We start from the raw sequence: 15,864 nt of genomic DNA, 5'->3' as shown, positions 1-15,864 counted from the left end.
TGTGTCCATTTCTCAGTGTCACATGATTCTTCATGATTCTTAAAGTCCGCGTGAACCGGAAGTTGCAAACGACTTTTCTCCAGTGTTGTGACGTATTTCCCAGTGAAAAGGAATATTGAACAGAGGGCAGGGTTTTACTCTAGCGCTCCTCCTCTCCATCTCTGCTCATAACAGACATAGATATCATAAAGGCTAGATGTCTCGTCCGCGCTGCTGGCCAATGGAGCTCGACATCCGCACACGGCGGCCATCTTACCACAGGGTGCTCGCTCACTCATAACATGGTGCATGTACTTTTAAATAACCATAACTTGCTCAATTTTCTACTGATTTTCAAACGGTTTGGTTTGTTATAAACGTCAGAGATGTAGCTATTATACTGCATACATATGAATAATTATGTTCAAAATGTTTAAGCATTCAGAATTATAGCCACGTTAATAACGTTTGTAAGAAACCAAACCGTTTGTAAATCCGTCCAGATTTCAGCGAGATAAGAGGATTTGTGTGCGTGCTGCTCACTCACCTTAATTCACAGAGCCCTGTGGTAAGATGGCCGCCGGTGATGCCGGTGTCGTGCCGAAAAGTGATGGTCCGCCGAAAATTGATTGCGCACAGTCTCTTTACGTCTACAGCTGGACCAAACAGACTTAACGTGCAAATAACCATCAGTTTATGTCCGTGGTAATAGCAAAGGTATGTCTGTGTGATACTTTAACATTTCTTTTAACATAATAATAACAATTGTGGCCAAGTAAGTGTTTGCAGTTTATAGCTTAATCAGGTATGACATTTACATGATTATAGGAAATAATAGAAGTCTGTTGTTGCCGATGGAATACGTGTTTGTATTTGGAAAACAGACTGTAGCCAATAGCATGACTTTCTGCTGAGCTAGATAAAAAATAAAGACATTTTCTCTTTTGCAATTATCCTTATGACTCTGCATTATTTTACCTGCTGTGTACCAACCAATCCAGCCCTTTTTACCTGTTAAAATACCTTTAAATGTCGAAAACAACCCATAAAATGCAGTATTCTACTTAAAGGGTCATGAAACCCCCCTCTTTCAGCTCAAGTCTAGCTCATAATCTTTTTGAAAAATGCAACTTAAATGGGCGTGGTGGCTGTGAGAAGAAGGGAGTGGTCAAAGCCAGTGGCCAATGCATAGAGAGCCTAAGTCCCGCCCCTCCGCTTCCGGCTCATGGGACCTTATTTCGGAAAAAATATGTATGGAAGTCAATGGCGAGAGATAACTTATCTTTTTATTCCGTCTGAACTGTGCCCTGAACTACACATATGATGTTTGTCAATTTAAAAGGTAATTATGAAAGTCAAGAAAGTCGCAGTTTGTCATAAAACAGAAGAGTAACGTTTAGTTTTATGTGAAAATCGCTCAATGAACTACATCTCTCGTCTCGCACTATGTACGTCACAAGATCCGTTGCTCGTATGTGTGTATTCTGGCTCAAAACACTCAGGCATGACGGCGTAACGTTATGATTATAATGTAAGACTATAGAAAAAATGACAGACGTTAGCTTCAGTAAAGTTAGCTTCATTCATTGAGAGAAAAGGTATGACGTCGCATGTGCGCCTTCTGGGTTTGTAGTCTTTGTAATTACGTATTTTCACAGTCTTATACCTCAGCAGTTTTACATCAAGCTGCGACTTTCTTGACTTTAAAATGTATCTTTTAAATTGACAAACATCATATGTGTAAATCAGGGCACAATTCAAACGAGATCAAAATATTTGTTGTCTCTCGCCATTGACTACCATACAATATTTTTCCGAAATAAGGTCCCATGGTGGTCGACCGGAAGGGGTGGGACTTAGGCTCTCTATATCGACCGTCACTGTCAGTGGTAAAACGTGAGGAAATGCTAGGGTAAACGTACCTATTAAGCTCAAGTACCCATTAAGCACACTACCATCTTGGAGCTCAGATTATAAAAAGAAACAGCAATGTATTATCCTATTTGATGTATTAACCAATTGATGTGTTTGTTACTATATACCTCCTGTAATTTTAAACCAATCAGACCATTGCACACTGAGATATGTGTGTCCATGTGTTCACACTGTCTGGCGGCTATTTTCAAAGCTGTCTGAAAACTTTCACCAGAAGAGGAGCCCCTCAGATGTGCATTTTTTATATGTTTAAGCCTTTATTTTGAAGAAGTACATCTTCTTATTGCAAAATTAAGAGATTAATGTTTAGACTTTTGAATATTATAACCTGGAACCTGGATGTGGGAAATAATTACAGTTAGATCTAAAAGATAGTTTTAGCAACATAGCCCAGATGCTACGAACATAGCTAGCTTACTAGCTGTATAAGATTGTGTGCTACATTAATATATTACTTCACAGGAATTAATGGCTTGTACTTTTAAATCCATAATATTATAATTTTACATTTTATTGATAGTCTGTGGTTTTAAACTGCTGTAATTTTTAAAGAATTCATATTATTGTTAGGTGAGCTTAAAGGGTGCACTACTATGACAATCACACAGCTTCAGTGTGACATCAATTAGAAAAAGCATAATTTCATAGATATTGTCTATAATAGTTGTTCATATTAAAATTGGTATAAACTTAATACATTACCTAGATTATTAATTTAGCTAAATATTTTCCTTTAAATTTTTATTTAATATTTATTAATTAAAAAATGTTTTTGCTCCAATTAAGCACAGTGTGTGCTCCCTTTAAGCTCACCCACATTAAACGTCTATGTAAATACTTAATAATCAGAATTTAAATATTAACTGATGGTTGTCACTATGTTAATCTTCAAAAAAATGATTAATAAACTTATTTTCACAGTCTTAAGACGACAAAAGCTAGACGAAACTATAGTGTATGCCCAAAGATGAAAGAGGCATGTCATACAAAGAAGGAGCCATCAGAAACCTGTCGTATCTGTCCAAGAAGTTTGGAGTAGACAGGAAAGCTCTGACCCAGAGAGTTAAAGGGATACTCCACTTTTTTTGGAAATAAGCTCATTTTACAACTCCCCCAGAGTTAAACAGTTGAGTTTTACCGTTTTCGAATCCATTCAGCCGATCTCCGGGTCTGGCGGTACCACTTTTAGCATAGCTTAGCATAATGAATTGAACCGGACAAGACCATTAGCATCTCTCTCAAAAAAATTACCAAAGAGTTTCGATATTTTTCCTATTTAAAACTTGACTCTTCTGTAGTTACATCGTGTACTAAGACGGACGGAAAATGAAAAGGTGCGATTTTGAGAGTATAGTTCCTAGCCATATCAGCCTAGAAAATTTAAACTTTACATTTTCCGTCGGTCTTATTACACGATGTAACTACAGAAGAGTCGAGTTTTAAATAGGAAAAATATCGAAACTCTTTGGTCATTTTTTTGAGAGAGATGCTAATGGTCTTGTCCGGTTCAATTCATTATGCTAAGCTATGCTAAAAGTGGTACCGCCAGACCCGGAGATCGGCTGAATGGATTCGAAAACGGTAAAACTCAACTGTTTAACTCTGGGGGAGTTGTAAAATGAGCCAATTTCCAAAAAAAGTGGAGTATCCCTTTAAGGAGCACATTGGTTTGTTTTGTTATTTGATTTTTCAATATGGGTTACATAGCTGAACGTGGACTAGTCTAGATGTTGCAATGAGTTTGAATGACACATCACTATGAATAGGATAGGCTACCTGATCAAATTGAATGCCTTGTTGCTTGATTTTAGTGTTCTGTTTTTTTGTGATTGACTCTGTACCTTCAAATAAAACTTTTTTCAATTATTCCTTAAAAAGGTTGTTTAAAATAAACAAGATTTTTTAATAAAACTTGTTGTGAGCTTATTGGGAACAGGGGTGTGCTTAAAGGGTACAAAATGTACCCATTAAGCACAGCCAGACTTTTTATATTTAATGATGTACATCTTAATTGAAATACTTTTGTCATTTAAAATAAAATGAAATATTATAGTGTGAGAGATTAATATTTTATTTTAAAATAACTTCTTGTACTAAAACCAATATCTTGTGCACTAAAAATGTCTCAATGTAGATTTTGGTGAGCTTAATAGGTACGTTTACCTAGATTTTTTATAGCTGGCAAAGTTAAAGTCTAATGAAATACACTGACACCTTATTTTTGTCCTTAAAAAGTAACTGAATGCCCTGCTACACATATTAGCCTACTACAGTAATCATTCTATTTAAAACATATACATGTACATGCATGTCGGCCATTATAAAATATATATGTTTATATACACTAACACTATAAATGCATATATTTTAAAATAATAAATTTTCCGCTTAAAAAAAAAAACGTTCCGTAAATAGCCTAGACTACACGCCCCCTAAACCCACTAAAGATGGACAATGAATGTGAGTCGTGACATAAATTTGCACAAACTAAGCATGCTTTGATGTATTATCGAAATATCTACATTTTAATAACGAGTGATTATTTAACAAAAGGCAAGTAAAAACGGTCAGGGTTACATTTAGACACAAACACACACACACACACACACACACACACACACACACACACACACACACACACACACACACACACACACACCTCTGAAGCGATAGAAAAGTCCTCGGGACCGCAACACTAGCAAGACGAAACCTGAATTGGTGTACAAGGCTGAAGTCCACTATTCTCCAGTTGAATGGTTGCTACACACACATAGTTTAGATGTGCCCGTGGTTGATGGCCAACCAACCGCCCGCAGTCAGAGTCTAGCCCTGGCAGCATCGCGGGGAAAGATGCACTGGAACTTTTGCACCATGAAAACAAACGCGCGTCCCATCATTGCCTCTCTCATCTACTACGCGATATCACGGTTTGACACCTGCGTCTGTCTTTGGAAAGATCCACGTGGTATCATGATTAATTCAGTGAAGTGTCTTCTCATTGGATATGAAGGCTCAGCCTCATTAATAATTATGAGAGAACGATGAGTCATCACTGGACGATCCGTACAGAAAAACGTCACATCCTGTGACGTGGACTCGATGAAGATTTCAAACCCGGAAGACGAAAATAGCCGATAAAAACTCAAATTTAACCATTTATATCCTATTATTAAATTTTACAGATTATAACATTGTCTTCTATGGTGTTCAACACACCTACCTCTGTTAAAATCTCAGAAAAATTGGTTTAGGGTTTCATGACCCTTTAAAACAAAATGATTGAAGCCTCTACTTATTGCAATAAATAATGCAATCAATTTTCGGCAGACCATCACTTTTCGGCACGACACCGGAATGCAGAGGGGAGGGGCATTTTCAGATTTTGATTAAAGATTATGAAGCCAAATTTGTGTGTGTGTGTGTGTGTGTGTGTGTGTGTGTGTGTGTGTGTGTGTGTGTGTGTGTGGATTGACTTGCATGGATGAATTGTTCACCACAAAATGATCAATTTAGGCAAGCAAAGTAAATATGGTCAATTTTGATTTCATGTGGACTTTAATATTATAATGTACACACACTTCCCTCCATATATAGACATTTTATATATAAAATGTGTGAGTGTTTGGACATTTATGCAATTTTAGTTATAAGTTTAATTTACCATGATGAATGCAACTATGTCCCAATTATTTTCATTTTGGCCAGTATTGTTGCTGCACTTTTAAAAACATTTGTATCATATAGAAAGTTCAGTTTGTCTGTTAGTTTAATGGTGAAAAAAACTATCTTACAAAACCATTTGGTTCCAAAAAAAAACAACGTAAAATTTACTCAACAAAAAGAAGAGAAAGTGATGAAACCTCTCAATGGAGTTCAGAAAGCACTTATCTCACACAGTAGTATAAGAATGTACACATAAACAAAGAGTTTATAGAGCTCAGGGTTCAAACCACAAGAATACACAGAAATCACAATAAAGGCTGTTTGGAGGTCAGGATTGCATCATGTCACAGTGGCATGCAAAGGCCACAAAACATTATAAATATGTAACAACATTTTGCCATTATCACTTTTAAGTTTTATTTGCATGACATTTCTGTTAGGGTATTTGTTTATGTATTGTGCATACAGTACATGTCTGAGATGCTGAAACCACTCTGGTTCAGACTTAAAGGCTGTTTCTTTGTAATGTCATAATCTAATGATTGCAATGAACATATTTACCTAATAGTGTGCTAAACCATTCTGTGAGTAATATGTGTACAAGTATATGTGTTTATATTAAAGGAGATATGAACCTTGCAGCATCACATAAACTGTACTGATTTATTGTATTTACATTTTGGCACATCATATTTATTTTTCAATATTTCAATAGGGCATTTGACACTTGTAGTAACCGCTGATAGGCCTATTAATATTTTCTTAAGATGCCTCAGAAAGAAAGTGTGCTGCATCCAGGGTGGCATAACATTACAGACATTGCACATGAAAAACATTTGGAAAACCAAAACAACAGAAATTCTAAATCCAAATGTAAATTTGTTGAGCTTGAATCATTGTTTATTTGTGTAGGCCTATATTTACATTACTGATGTTCACCTACATGATGCAAAAGACCCCTTAAATGCTTACTGTGTGTGTTAAGTGCTTTCCATATATGTAGATTATATTTATACATGGGCTACATTTCTTCTCTTTTTTTTTACTTTGACATGTAGGCCTATGTAACGTAAAGAAAATAATGCTCAATCGAGCCAATAGAGGTCACTATTAAGCAATATACTGCTTCTGAGAGGCACCGACCTTATTGGCCAGACAAATACAAACTCTGGATGATTTTACATGGACTATAGTCACTCTTAAAAGCATAGTTCACCCAAAAATGAAAAAAATTGTCATAATTTACTCACCCTAATGTTGTTACAAATCTGTATGAATAACCATACAGTTGATGGTATTTTACTATGGAAGTCAAAGGGTGCCATCAACTGTCTGGTTACCAACATTCTTTAAAATATTTGTGTTCAACAGAAGAAAGAAACTCATACAGGTTTGGAACAATTTGAGGGTGAGGGTGGGTGAACTATTCCTTTAATGCATTTTTTAATGCAAAACTTCACATAGGCATAAAATCACATAAAATCACATAGGCACTTTTAAACATTTACAAACCATCTAGTTTGACTGAATTATTAATTAAAGACTTTACTAAAAGATAATCATGATTGTTTAATTGTATCAGATGAGATGGTGTTGTTTTTGCATCTGAAATAGTAAGCCATAGCAGTATAGAATTTCTCATCTGTAAACCCATAGATGAGAGGACTTACTGCTCTAGAAGTGATACTAAATGCCAGGAAATTTATAAATCGGACAGTCAGATATGATTGAATATCATACTGCATAACTACATTCTCAATGTAAGGGCACATCAACTCGGCAGTACATAAAAACAGCTGAATTATGTGCAGGGAAATGGTGCGCTGCCCTTTTGATGCTGACTTCTTATTGTCACCAGATGCTGCACGTGCAGCAAGGTATATCATTACATAACAAAAGACTTCAATCATCAAAATAACCACAAGCCCCACAATGTTCAACAAGCTCCTGGCAAAAAAATTTATCTTTTCCGGAATCATAATCTCATAATGACAGTGTGTGAGTTGAGACAAGTATTCACGAGAGGCAGTGCTGACAAGAATGAACATATCAACAAAGGGGTTTATGGAGCTCAGGATCCAAATCATTAAAATCACCATTATGGCTCTTCTAGAGGTGGAGATCGCATGATGTCGGAGAGGCATGCAAATGGCCACATAGCGCTCCACGCACATGGCTGTAATAGTCAGTGGTGCAGATGCTGTGAGCACATCCATCAATATGCAGATGGGGATACAGAAATACAGCGGTATTAAAACTAAGTTGTATGACAAGAGCACAACAAAATCTGTTAGACAAAGAGCTATTAGGTCTACGAGAAGAGAGTGACCAAACAATATATAGCGTGTCTCTGTTCTGAAAGTCTCTTTCTTGGAGAATATTAAGAGCATGAGGAAGATGAGGTAGATGAAGGGCCACATGAATATCTGGGTCAGCGCCAGTGAAATATTCCTCCGGACAGGGTCAACTTGGACCAATTGTATCTGTTCATCGACACTGGCATTCTGACTGGCCATTGTGCTCTCATCTGAGAGAAAATAAGACAAGGAAATTAGGCAAACAAAAATTTTAGACTATTTGAGACATACCATGACTCATCCTTGAGAAATAAATAATCAACATTGATAATATACATTATCAATGAGCTTCAAATATTTATGTTGCAAAAAAAAACATATGATTTCAGTTAACATTTCATTCTTGTATTTATGCAGATACAAATAAAGATAAAAAAAATGTGTGAATGAATGGACATTTATGCAATTAATGTTAAGTTTAATTTACCATAATGAATTAAACTGTCCCAATTTTATATAGAGATTTCATTGTGACATCTATTCTCAATATTTATAATATGCATTATTAATAAGTTTCAAATATTTATGTAGCCATAAAATTTATATTTCAGTTTGCATACAGTAAATGAAGGTCATGAAATCAGTTAAAAATATCACCTTGCTTCATTACTTACTGACAGTAGGACTCTATTCTTGAGCCCTGGTCATCAAGTGTAATACATGCGCTGTGAACAAACATTTATATAGAGTTTGACAGAGTAAAACTCCTGTGGATCTTCTTACTTGTTGACATCTTGAGCTAAATTTAGATTTGCTTGTGTTTAGGGGATAGACATGGAGTACTAAGACACAATCATGCATTTACATTTTTTTTATTTACAATATGTCATAAGAGTCAAAAGCTAAATAAGTGCACAAACTAGAGTCAAACTAAAATAGAGCAGACAACTGGAATGCCATTAGGCTAGATTCTGTTCCTCAATGGCATCTGTTTCTTTTCCATATGGCATTTCTAAAGCTACACTTTCTCTCCTTTTATGCTTTTCATTCTCTACCACTCAGGTAATACAGTTTACCACATGCATTCTGACTACAGCTAATTGTAAATCTATCTCAAATTTGTTACATGCACATATTTACAACCTTAAAAACATAACTGTTAATATATTGTTTCTCTAGCTAACATGATGAAGATACAGAGTTTTCGGTTATTTCAACAATCCTTCAACATGCACTGTATTGTTATACATCCCATGTTGTGTTGTGGACCTTAAGTTCGTCTCTTTGTTTCCTGTGCCATTTTTTTACCTATATGCCCCAAGCTTCAATAACCTTGAAGCTGGTCTTACCATTGACCGAAACGGCCGTCCAAGTCCGATGGTCTCAGAGAACCTTCCTCTCTGTGTCTAGGCCAGAGTCCTGCTCAGTTTGTGTTTGGTAAACCGTCAACGCCCCCCCCCCCCCACACACACAAACACCCCAGCCACTACTCCAGGCAGTCCACCTTGGTCTGGCATCAAAACTCCTCCGTCTTGGCTCCTCCCTCTCTCGGCTCCACCTTGGACCATTGGCCTTATGGCTTCACCGGGCTCCCTTGACCCTCAGGCTTCACCTTGATCGGACGTCGCCTCACCTACACCACTACCTTGAAAGCCATCTGCTGCGTGCCGTCTCTCCACCCCTACGGCTCCATCTGGCTTCGTCTTCCCTCTGGCTCCACCTCAGCCCTCAGTCGCTCTGGCTCCACCTCAGACCTCCGGTACCCTGGTTCCACCTCTGGGGTCATTGCCACGGCTCTGTCACGACCCCTGAAGCCTGTGGTATCGTGCCTGTCCATCGGCTCTCTGTCTGCGCTCTGGGCTCCTTCTCCATCGGCACCGTCTCCATTCGTCAACCCCATGGCCTCGTCGAGGAGATTTGCACCATGGCTCCTCCCACCCTCGACTCCACTGTGGGGCATCATCCTGGTAGCCTGGGCTTCCCCATGCTGCCTTGCACGCAGCGTGATTTTATTCACGCTGCTAGGCAGCCTGGACACCATGGACCAGATTTTCCCCTCAAAAAGGGAACCAATCACAGAACGGGGAGGGAGTAGCAAGACGATGACGACGTCTATGCGACACACCGAAGCAGTTTGTTTATATCTATGGATCCAACATGGCATCAGACGCGAAGTTTCCTTTCGATGCAGCCTTAGATAATGTTCTAAGTAGTTTAGAACGCAAGTTTATTTCGTCTTCTTCCTCGTTGAAATTCTGTCGCTCTACATACGTCATCTGGTATAATTGAAACGATTGGCTATGAGCGACGTACAGGCACATTTGATAGACATTCGTAGCGCTCAATAAACGGCTCTGGGCATTCGTAAACCACGCCTCAAATACAAGAAAATGAACATGTGGTTCCCAGACCACGTCTCAATGAGACGAGGTCTGACGTTAGCCAGGCTGGACTCTGGATATTCACCCAGTCCACCTTGGTCACCCAGTCCACCTTGGTCTGGCATCAAAACTCCTCTGTCTTGGCTCCTCCCTCTCTCGGCTCCACCTTGGACCATTGGCCTTATGGCTTCACCGGGCTCCCTTGACCCTCTGGCTTCACCTCGATCAGACGTCGCCTCACCTACACCACTACCTTGCAAACCATCTGCTGCGTGCCGTCTCTCCACCCCTACGGCTCTGTCTGGCTCCGTCTTCCCTCTGGCTTCGCCTCAGCCCTCAGTCGCTCTGGCTCCACCTCAGACCTCCGGTACCCTGGTTCCACCTCTGGGGTCATTGCCACGGCTCTGTCACGGCCCCTGAAGCCTGTGGTATCGTGCCTGTCCATTGGCTCTCTGTCTGCGCTCTGGGCTCCTTCTCCATCGGCACCATCTCCATTCGTCAACCCCATGGCCTCGTCGAGGAGATTTGCACCATGGCTCCTCCCACCCTCGACTCCACTGTGGGGCATCATCCTGGTAGCCTGGGCTCGCCCATGCTGCCTTGCGCGCAGCGCGATTTTATTCACGCTGCTAGGCAGCCTGGACACCATGGACCAGATTTTCCCCTCAAAAAGGGAACCAATCACAGAACGGGGAGGGAGCAGCAAGACGATGACGACGTCTATGCGACACAACGAAGCAGTTTGTTTATATATGGATCCAACATGGCATCAGACGCGAAGTTACCTTTCGATGCAGCCTTAGATAGTGTTCTAAGTAGTTTAGAACGCAAATTTATTTCGTCTTCTTCCTCGTCGAAATTCTGTCGCTCTACATACGTCATCTGGTATAATTGAAACGATTGGCTATGAGCTACGTACAGGCGCATTTGATAGACATTCGTAGCGCCCAATAAATGGCTCTGGGCATTCGTAAACCACGCCTCAAATACAAGAAAATGAACATGTGGTTCCCGGACCACGTCTCAATGAGACGAGGTCTGACGTTAGCCAGGCAATCATCCTGGCTGGACTCTGGATATTCACCCAACTTCTCCCTGGCTTTCCCCTGGCTCCTCCCACCCTCCACTCCCCCATGGACAGTTTTCAGTGCCCTGGACTATTTTTGTTGTTTCCTGTTTTTTCCACGCCCTCCTCCAGAGCCCCCTCCCTCCCTCCTCAGTTGGACTATTTACGGCGTGAGGACAGACCTTTTCTGGAGGGGGCGTAATGTAACATGTATGCGACGTCTTGTGATTCCCTGTGACCTTTTTTTGTGTGTTGTTGATTAGTCATTATGTTATCCTGTCATTAATTACCCATTAGTTACCCTTTGTTTGCTTCATGTATTTATACCCTTTGTTCTCCCTCATTCTCTGTCTGTTCTTGTCAGTTAAGTTGTGTTAGTGTTGAGTTTCCTGTCTGATCTCCGGAGTTTTGTCATTAAATACCATTATAACTATTCTCCTTCATCTTTGTGCAGTTTATACAACTGTGCCTTGATAACAACAGAGCTTGAACACAAATAAGCACTGGACTGTTTTAAAGCAGCTGCCTATCAGTGGGTACCAAACTGAGTCGAAATAGTCTTAGCTATTGGACCCACAGTCCGCCCGTGCCTATTGATTCCCGCACCCTCACCACAAATGCCAATGTAAATATTATTTCACCTATTACATCAAATATTTGTGGTTTACCCATCAGGTACCCGCCTGCGTAAGGTCTCTAGTCTGGGTCTTGCACATGCTGCAGCTGCCAGTCAGCTCCATTACAGCCACAGAGGCCATCCCTGAACATCCCTCCTCCGGTCCGCCTCCACCCCACCACCCTCCTGGACTCTGTTCCCTTTTGTTTTTTAAGCATCTTGAACCTGTTCCTTAAACAGGGGGGTCCGCTAGATATTCTGTATTGTGTTGTGTTATTGCGGACTGTTAGGTTGTCTCTTGGTTCTCTGCTTCCTTTGCAGGTTTTGTAGTTTTTTAGTTCCTTTTTAGATTGTTTCTTTTCGATTGTCTCCCCAGATGTGCCTCTTTCCCTTTTCAGCCCTGTCTGTGTATATCCCAGCCCTGTCTGTGTACATCTCACTATAATCCTATGGCAGGATATTTAGGACAAGCAACAATACTAAATGGTCTCATGACCCGATTCTTTTGACCGGGCATTCATGAGAATGTGTGCAGATGGTGTGCAGCTTGTCGTGAATGTCAGCTGGTGAATCCACCGGCCTCCCCAAAAGCACCATTGCGCCCTCTTCCTCTAAAGCAGGTCCCCTTTGAAAGAATTGGTATGGACCTCACCAGGCCGTTAGAACGATCTGTTTTCCCCCTTCAAGCTTCTTTATGGACGTCAGCCTTGTGGGGTGTTGGACGTCCTGAGAAAAACTTGGGAGGACGGACCTTCAGATAGTCGAAACGAAATTCAGTGTGAATGTGCTGGACCTGAGAGCTGGACCTGAGAACAAAACTCCACACTTTGGGGCGGCTCTCTATGGAGAATTTGTTACAGGCCCAGGACAAACAGAGCCGGCTGTTTAACAGGGGAATTAGACTATGTGAATTTTCACCGGGAGATAAGGTACTTGTATTGCTTCCTATGTCTAGTTCTAAATTACTCGCGAAGTGGCAAGGACACTTTGAGGTGGGGGTCCCCAATATTGAGGTGGTTCAAATGGACAGGAGCGGGACACGTCAGATATATCACCTCAACCTCCTCAAAAAATTAGAGTGAGGTGGAGTCAGTGATGTAAGCAACGGCTGTGAGCAGGGAAGATCTTGGGCTAGAAGTGAGTCCAATTTCTCGCTCTGGCCCCAGGAGGAGATCACCTCTCACCAGAGAGAGACGGACTGAGGACTCGTGAGTCGTGCCTGTGCATGTGCTGAATGCTCTGGAGAGCTGCATCATTGATGTGTATTTGGACTCATAAAGCCCCATAAGCGTGACTTTTGTTTTGACCATTTGAAAGTGAATAAAGCGAGCCTCAGTAAAGCCGACCCTGTCCTCTTCCTTCCTTATCCTAAATTACATTCGACATAACAATGCCTTTAATCCCTATGTACACAAGTGATAAAACAGTTCAAGAAAGTTCAACAAGTTCCTGTGAAAAAGTAGTAATGAGGGGAAAAAGACATAAACCAAAGGGTTTAGAGCTTGGGGGCCAAAAATCACAAATAGGACACTTTGAAAAGGCCACATAAGGCAGTGGTTCTCAACCCTGGTCCTGGCATACATTTGTCATAGACTGTATTTCATTGAATGTTAGAGAACCATAATGCTGCATATGTATTTAAATTTTGGAATTTGATCAAATTTATTTTTCGAAAAAAAAAAAAAAAAAAAAAAAGATTATTATTGTTTTCCCTTAGAAGCATCAAATAGAAAGTTTCACAAAAAATGTGAAGTGTCTTGAGTATCACACTTACAGGCCTTTGCATGTTTGTTTAGTAAATGTTATTATCACAGATGTATTACAAATGAAAGACATTAGAAGTCTTCAGAAAGAGAAAAGGAATTATATATCAAATGCAAATGCTAGATTAATTCACTTTTACTATAATAGTATGATATATTCACAAGTCAGTGATGCTGAACTGTTCTTTTCTAACATGTGAAATGAAAAAGAAATATTAGAAACAGAAATATTTATTAGATGCCAAAATGAATAATAATTTATGAATAATCTCATTAAATGTGTATACTGATCTCAAATAGTCTGCAATTACATATAAATTGTTCAATACAAAAGTGGATCTATTTATGAATTTGTATCTAAAGCTTTCCTGTAGCTCAAACAGTTGAGCGTTAGTGCTTGCAATGTCAAGGCCATTTCCCTGGGATTTGATTCCCAGGGAAAGCAAGAACTGATAAGAATGTAAATGTGTACCTTGAAAATAATATATTTTCTTTTATTAGAAAGAAATAATTTGAATAAAAGCATCTGCCAAATGCATAAATAAATAATGCAAATTTTAAAAAAAAAATATTAAAACATTTAATTGTTAATAATTAAATTACATAGTTATGTTCAAATAAATTACTAAAACTTAAAACAATATACATAAAATATTTGAAAGTGTAACAAGTAATGCCAACATTGTAATCAGATATATGATAAACTAAATAAAATACTCTCTAAATACTCAGATTTTTGTAAATTGATTATTCTAGCAGGCACGTACACTGCATGTGAGAGGTGTCTTCCCAAGACAAATCTTGCAGTTGGCCAGACAATTTAAAACTCTCAATCTTCATTATTTGAATATATCAACTAGTATGGGATGTTTAGGCAGTTGGTAAACCAAAACTGGAGTTTCGATACATTACAAATTTTACTTCATGACATTTTGAAAGGAACTTAGACAAGCTAATATCCCAGAAACACTCTTTAACCTTTAAAAATAGATAATCATGTTTGTTTATCAGTGTCAGATGAGATAACATTGTTTTTGCATCTGAAATAGTAAGCCATAGCTGCATAGAATTTCTCATCTCTAAACCCATAGACGAGAGGACTTACTGCTCTAGAAGTGATACTAAATGTCAGGAAATTTATAAATCGGACAGTCAGATATGATTGAATATCATACTGCATAACTACACTCTCAATGTAAGGGCACATCACCTCGGCAGTACATAAAAACAGCTGAATTATGTGCAGGGAAATGGTGCGCTGCCCTTTTGATGCTGACTTGTCACCAGATGCTGCACGTGCAGCAAGGTATATCATTACATAACAAAAGACTTCAATCATCAAAATAACCACAAGCCCCACAATGTACAACAGACCCCTAGCAAAGTGACGAATCTTTTCCGGAATCATAATCTCATAATGACAGTGTGTGAGTTGAGATAAGTATTCATGAGAGGCAGTGCTTACAAGAATGAACATATCAACAAAGGGGTTTATGGAGCTCAGGATCCAAATCATTAAAATCACCATTATGGCTCTTCTAGAGGTGGAGATCGCATGATGACGGAGAGGCATGCAAATGGCCACATAGCGCTCCACGCACATGGCACCGATGGTTAATGGTGCACTCACTGCAATTGCTTCCGTTAACATGCAGATGGGGATACAGAAATGCAGTGGTATTAAAACTAAGTTGTATGATAAAAGCACAATAAAATCGGTCAGACAAAGAAATATTAGGTCTACCAGGAGAGAGTGACCAAACAATATATAGCGTGTCTCTCTTCTGAAAGTCTCTTTCTTGGAGAATATTAAGAGCATGAGGAAGATGAGGTAGATGAAGGGCCACACAACGATCTGGGTCAGCGCCAGTGAAATGTTTCTCCGGACGGGGTCAACTTGGATAAGTTGCATCTGCTCATCGACACTGGCATTCTGACTGGCCATTGTTCGCACATCTGGGAGAAAATTAGACAGACAACAAAAGCACATTTACAATAAGACATAAAATATGTGAGAAATAAATAATCAGTGCTTTAGAATAAACAATGTAAATTCTAAATAAGCTCCATGTTGACTTGAAAAACAAAGACTGAACAAGTATTCAGTTTACAACAATCAATGTTACATAACCTTGCTATACCATTTACTGAAAGTATTCTTGAC

The 15,864-nt window shown here is 39.3% G+C and overlaps 2 protein-coding genes across 2 annotated transcripts; both read right to left on the bottom strand.

The window, feature by feature from the left end:
- Nucleotides 1-7,136: 7,136 nt before the first annotated feature.
- Nucleotides 7,137-8,093, bottom strand: LOC308693208 (odorant receptor 131-2-like; the record flags this gene model as incomplete). Its single annotated transcript, XM_081370001.1, has 1 exon — nt 7,137-8,093. One exon carries the CDS (start codon nt 8,091-8,093, stop codon nt 7,137-7,139), a length of 957 nt encoding a protein of 318 aa, XP_081226127.1.
- A 6,601-nt stretch (nt 8,094-14,694) lies between these two features.
- Nucleotides 14,695-15,645, bottom strand: LOC308693523 (odorant receptor 131-2-like; the record flags this gene model as incomplete). The annotated part of the gene is made up of 1 exon (XM_081370446.1): nt 14,695-15,645. The coding sequence occupies one exon, from the start codon at nt 15,643-15,645 to the stop codon at nt 14,695-14,697; it is 951 nt and encodes a 316-aa protein (XP_081226572.1).
- Nucleotides 15,646-15,864: the final 219 nt, after the last annotated feature.

Source organism: Scardinius erythrophthalmus (genome assembly GCF_964197995.2).
Source record: "Scardinius erythrophthalmus genome assembly, chromosome: 7".
In the NCBI taxonomy this organism is placed as follows: domain Eukaryota; kingdom Metazoa; phylum Chordata; class Actinopteri; order Cypriniformes; family Leuciscidae; genus Scardinius; species Scardinius erythrophthalmus.
Note: the sequence above shows the minus strand (reverse complement) of the source record. Positions and strands in the feature narration are given on the sequence as shown.